At 41.5% G+C, this 5,119-nt stretch overlaps 2 protein-coding genes across 2 annotated transcripts; both read left to right on the forward strand.

Annotated features, from left to right (window-relative positions):
- On the forward strand, window positions 1–831 carry LOC110106666. The gene has a single exon (XM_020836619.1). It carries the CDS (start codon window positions 1–3, stop codon window positions 829–831), a length of 831 nt encoding a protein of 276 aa, XP_020692278.1.
- Window positions 832–2,524: 1,693 nt separating this feature from the next.
- Window positions 2,525–4,041, forward strand: LOC110106665 (pentatricopeptide repeat-containing protein At1g33350-like). Its single transcript, XM_020836617.2, has one exon. It carries the CDS (start codon window positions 2,525–2,527, stop codon window positions 3,410–3,412), a length of 888 nt encoding a protein of 295 aa, XP_020692276.2. The 3' UTR covers window positions 3,413–4,041.
- Window positions 4,042–5,119: the final 1,078 nt, after the last annotated feature.

The following is a 5,119-nucleotide window of genomic DNA, read 5'->3' on the forward strand; positions in this document are numbered from 1 at the left end:
ATGTTAACGGGCGGCGGCGGGTACTTCCCTTCCCTGCCGCCGTTCCCTTTCAACTTCCACCTCCTCGAAGTCACTCTCATCTCCGCTCAAGACCTCTTCCCCTCGTCCCGTTCCATGCGCACCTACGCCGTCGCTTGGCTCCGCTCCGACCAGCGCCTCCGCACGCGCCTCGACGCCGTTGGCCACACCGAGCCCACCTGGAACGACAAGTTCGTCTTCCGCGTCGACGACTCCACTCTCCGCTCTGACACCTCCGCCATCCACGTTGACATCTACGCCGCCCGCCCACGCTATCGTCCCGGATCCGACACTCTGCTCGGCACTTCTCGCGCTATTCTCAGCACTCTCCGCCCCTCCTCTGCCACCAACTTCGTCGCCCTGCAAATCCGCCGGCCCTCCTCTCTCCGCCCGCAAGGTATTCTCAATATCGGCGTCGCTCTCATTGACGCGTATGTCCGAAGTCTCCCCATTTACGCCGATCTCGGCGCATCTGCTTTCGCCTACCATGATCTTATCGCGAGGCCTGCGAAAAAGGTCAAAGCTTTGATCTTGCCACCGGAGCAGAGGGAGGCCGGGCTGGATAAGAGCGGGTCGGGGGGCGGGGTGGGGGAAAAGGAGCGGGTGGCATTGGAGAAGAAGTTGAAGAAGTGGAGGTCGGAAATTCCGGCGATGGAGGTTAAGGAGGCGGAGGTAAAGGAGGACGAAGGGAGTTCGAGGGGGAAGCCGAGGAGGCCACGGACATTGTCGTGCTTCAGTATTGCAAGGCAACTCGCAGATGACATCGCCGAGAACGACGCTAGCAGCCGGAGTAGCAGTAGCCGCCGCCGTTGAGACTGGAGGGCTGGATTCTGGATGGAAATCAATCACTTCTTAGTGATTTGTCTGATATGTTGCAGATCAAATGGTGGTCGTCTCAGAAATTCTATAAATAATTCTTCATTTCTTATAGAGATTTGCGCCTTTATCATGTCATGATGTATGCTTGAGATCAAAATTATATTTTTTTAACAGCATGATTTGTTGTGATTTATTACTTAGTTTTTTGGTATGAAATTATTTTTGTTTGTGGTTTTTATTATACTTTTTATCATAAAGTATTATTAAAAATAGTAGACTCAGTATATAAAAATAAGGTTGTCACCCTCTAGGGCTAGGTTTCATTTCATACCATCCTACAACATTATCATCTTGGATCGCTCGTATCTTTCGCCAAATCTAAGTCTTCATAAAAATAACCATCAAGCTTGCCAACAAGAAATAACATGTGACCTACTTCGAGCAAACTTGGTCACAAAATAGGAGAGTCACCTTCTAGAGCTAAATTTTTAGCAACATGTACTCTTGCGGGTGATTTATAAGATCTTCCAAGAAGAAGGGCGAGCGAGTATAAGGACTGCTGGATTACTCTTAATCATTCAGAGTCTACATTAACATAGTGAGAGAATGATCTATGTTCTTAGAATTCATAGAATTATTTTTTACTTAAGATGTAGGATCCAAATTTATTTCCAAGGGAAATCTTAACCCTATTTAGGAGACTAACTAGAATGACAAAGCAAGATAAAGGAGAGATGTAAAGTAAGGAGAAAAGGTTTTAAAATTTTCTTACTCTTTATGCATAGTGAAAGTTATAAGAATTCATAAAGATGCCTTCTGAGTTTTGACCATTTATTTATAAGGTTGGAAATAGTACAAAAGATGATACACCTAAAGAATAATCCAATAAATACATCATTAGTTAGATTGATACAGACACGTGGATAAGATTATGGTTAACATGTTGACAATCATATCCGTTATAGCCCTAGGGCACTACCAGTGAATCCCAAGGATGCGTGCCTTGAGAGAGTGCGTATGGAGAGTAACCTCTTAGGGAAGTGTGTTAGCTATACATGGTAGTTGTTGTTATAGAGCCGGAATAGATCAGCAACTCTTGCTAATGGGGCGAGTGGTCATTGAAACAAAGGTTTGCATTCTTTATTAGAAGAGTTCTTCTGAGATGATCTTCTTGGTGGAATGATTTTTTCTGATACGAGCACTTCTTAAGTGGGACAAATATTCCAAACAAGTTACTCATGACCAAGGCAAGTGCCCTCTTATAACAACCCAAACGATCTCACCATCGTCCCGGCCGATCCTGGGGAAAAATCACTTTCCCAGCAGCTACAGTAAAGGAACGAGGTCTCACACCACTTCACTCTTTAACCATGCTCCTCTGAGCTAATTACCTCCCATTATCAAGCCCCTTAGAGGCGAGTAGGGGCGGAACCCCCGTGTGACCCTGTAGGGTTAAAAAAAAGTTTTAGGAGGAGGTCTTTTTGCCCTTCCTAATTAACATATTGTTTTAAAATGATGCACATTTGTGATGTATTACTGCTAATGTTGATGTGATTTATTTTAATGATGTTGATATTTTAGGTTATTTAGAGATTTAAAATTTATTTAAATAAAGAAAAGATATAAATATTTAATATATAAAATTTATATAAGCATGGGCCGGCATACAATTTGAAAACTCGCTAGAATGAGCGCGGACCTGAACCGCCAAGTCCTTTGGCTATTAGAGAAATGCTCTCGCCTCCCGCAACTCAAGCAGCTCCAGGCCTTCCTCACAACGCTCGGTCATAGCCAGACCCAGTTCTTCTCCTTCAAGCTCGTCCGTTTCTGCACCATGGAACTTGCCGACCTCTCCTACTCTCGCCTTCTCTTCGACAACCTTGGTAGTTTGATCGAAGCGGGTTTTGTTTTTGGAACATTGTTCGAACCAAGCTTGACGGCATGGAATTCTATGATTAACTGCCTTGCACTTCATGGGCATAGTGAGCGTGCCATTGCAGTCTTCAATGATATGGAAAATCAGGGATCCAGACCTGATGAGATTACTTTTGTCGGGCTTCTGAATGCTTGTACTCACGCCGGATTGGTCGATGAAGGGATGAGTTATTTCAACTCCATGAGAAGAACTTATGGGATTGAGCTGAAGATCGAACATTATGGATGTGCGGTAGATCTTCTTTGTCGAGCTGGGAGATTTGAAGAGGCAATGGGAGTAGTAAAGGACATGAAGATTGAACCTGATGAGGTTATTTGGGGTTCTTTTCTGAATGGTTGCAAGGTTCATGGAAATTTCAGTTTGGCAGAGTTTTCAGTTAAAAAGCTTATTGAGATTGATCCAAGCAATGTTGGTTATGGTGTGATGTTAGCAAACTTGTACAGCAAACATGGAAAGTGGGAAGAGGTGGGACATGTTAGGAAGATGTTGAAAGATGGTGGAGGGAAGAAGTTACCAGGCTGCAGTTGGATTGAGGTGGATAACAGGGTTCACCAATTTTACTCAGGTGATAAATTTCATCCAGAAGCTGATGTGATTTGTGGACTATTAGAAGAGTTAGCTGGGCTGTTAGAACCTTAACAAGAACTATTTTAGCTGGTTTTTACATTTCTGAGTTGATTCTGACTCTGCAAGCTGAGTTTTTCCTGATTGGTGATCTCGGTGAAAGATTAAATTCATTCAAAATATGGAGCTCATCTGTTGATAGATCTGAATAGTTCTGTTTAACCACTGATTTTGCTGGATTAGAAGAACTGAAAGCAGTATTCTGCAGAACAAAAGAACCATTACCAGCATTTTCTTTTTCCTTTTGAGGTTTACAAGGCATAATATGGGGTAAACTAATTTACTTTCTTACGTCATTGTACACATGATTCATCATTGAGAGCACACCTGCACCAAAAGAATAATTAAGCTTGCAGCAATATGAGCAGCTTATACTATAGTCTAACCAACAAGAAGAGCTTTTCTTTTGTTGAATCTGTAAAAAAAATTATTTGATGATTAAGATACAAGATCTGAAGAAAAAGGCTTCATAATCATCAGCTTTACACAATACAAATTTTAGTTGATTCGACTAGCTAGATATTATATTAATCTCAAAACAAATCTAACTCGAAAGTTCTTCACTCGAAGTAGGTTGTTTTCATTTACAATGTATATGTCTTATTCTTTCGCTTGTTTATTAGTAGAATGATGTCAAACTTTTTGCTCCAATGCATTTTCAGTTATGAGGAGATTTAGATGGTTGCTATGCTGAATACAAGCTGTTATAAATCGATTTTTTGTACAGAGATTTGACTAATTATAACAGAATGTTTTGTTGCCCTTCAGTGTTTTTGTTGAAGTTATAACAGAAATCATTATGGCAGGCATTTCACAGTTACAGCAGTGTTGGGTTGTAGATTATTCACCTGAAGCAGCTGCTTGTAATCTCGGCCTTGACACTCTTGGATAATTGTGTTCTCGTTTAAAACCTAGATGATAGGGCTAAAGGCTTGTTTGGGATGACTTTCTTACTGCTTCTTAAAGTAGCTTTTTAAAACTTCTTTAGTAGCAGTAAAAAAGCCATCCCAAACGAAGCTTAAGTTAACATCCATCAAAATTTTGTTAAAGTTTTCTTCTTTCTTGAAGAGTAAGGATCTTTGTATAGTAACACTGTAAGCGAAGTGTATTGGTTGCTTAACCTTTGGTCTACCATTTAGAATGTTCTGACATGACAACAGAAACTTCTCGATATAGGTTCCCTTTTAGAAGATCATCTATTCCCACCTCAACAGTTTGGAAGCGTGGAATGGTTGGCTGATTTTATGGTTTCTCTCGGCCTTTTTTTGCAAGCAGCGGAGGTACGGCTTTGCATCTTATGTTAGAAATTTTAAAAATTATAAATGTTAGTGTTGCGTCCTGGAATATTCGTGGCGGTAGAGAAATATATAGTTTAACGTCTTAGCATTGTATTAAGATCCAGCACACAATCAGATAAGTGAGAGGGTGTAGCATTCATAAGAGACACCAGAGTTTTTACGTGGAAAACCCCTAAAAATGAGAAAAACCACAGGGCCTGGCCCAGTTTGAATGAATCCACTAGTATTTGCAGTCGATTACAAATGAGGCCCTTCTTAGGGAGAAGGCCTTGGCTTGATGGTACAAATGTACATCACATAGAGCGCATTACATGATGGGAGTTACAATAATCAGCAAAGACATGCTTGTTTGGCCAGTAGGACCATAGTTGATAAGATAGATGTCGGAAAGACCGTAGTTGTCAGGAGACCAGGGTCAGAAAGA

Source organism: Dendrobium catenatum, unplaced genomic scaffold, assembly GCF_001605985.2.
Source record: "Dendrobium catenatum unplaced genomic scaffold, ASM160598v2 fragScaff_scaffold_998, whole genome shotgun sequence".
Classification (NCBI taxonomy): domain Eukaryota; kingdom Viridiplantae; phylum Streptophyta; class Magnoliopsida; order Asparagales; family Orchidaceae; genus Dendrobium; species Dendrobium catenatum.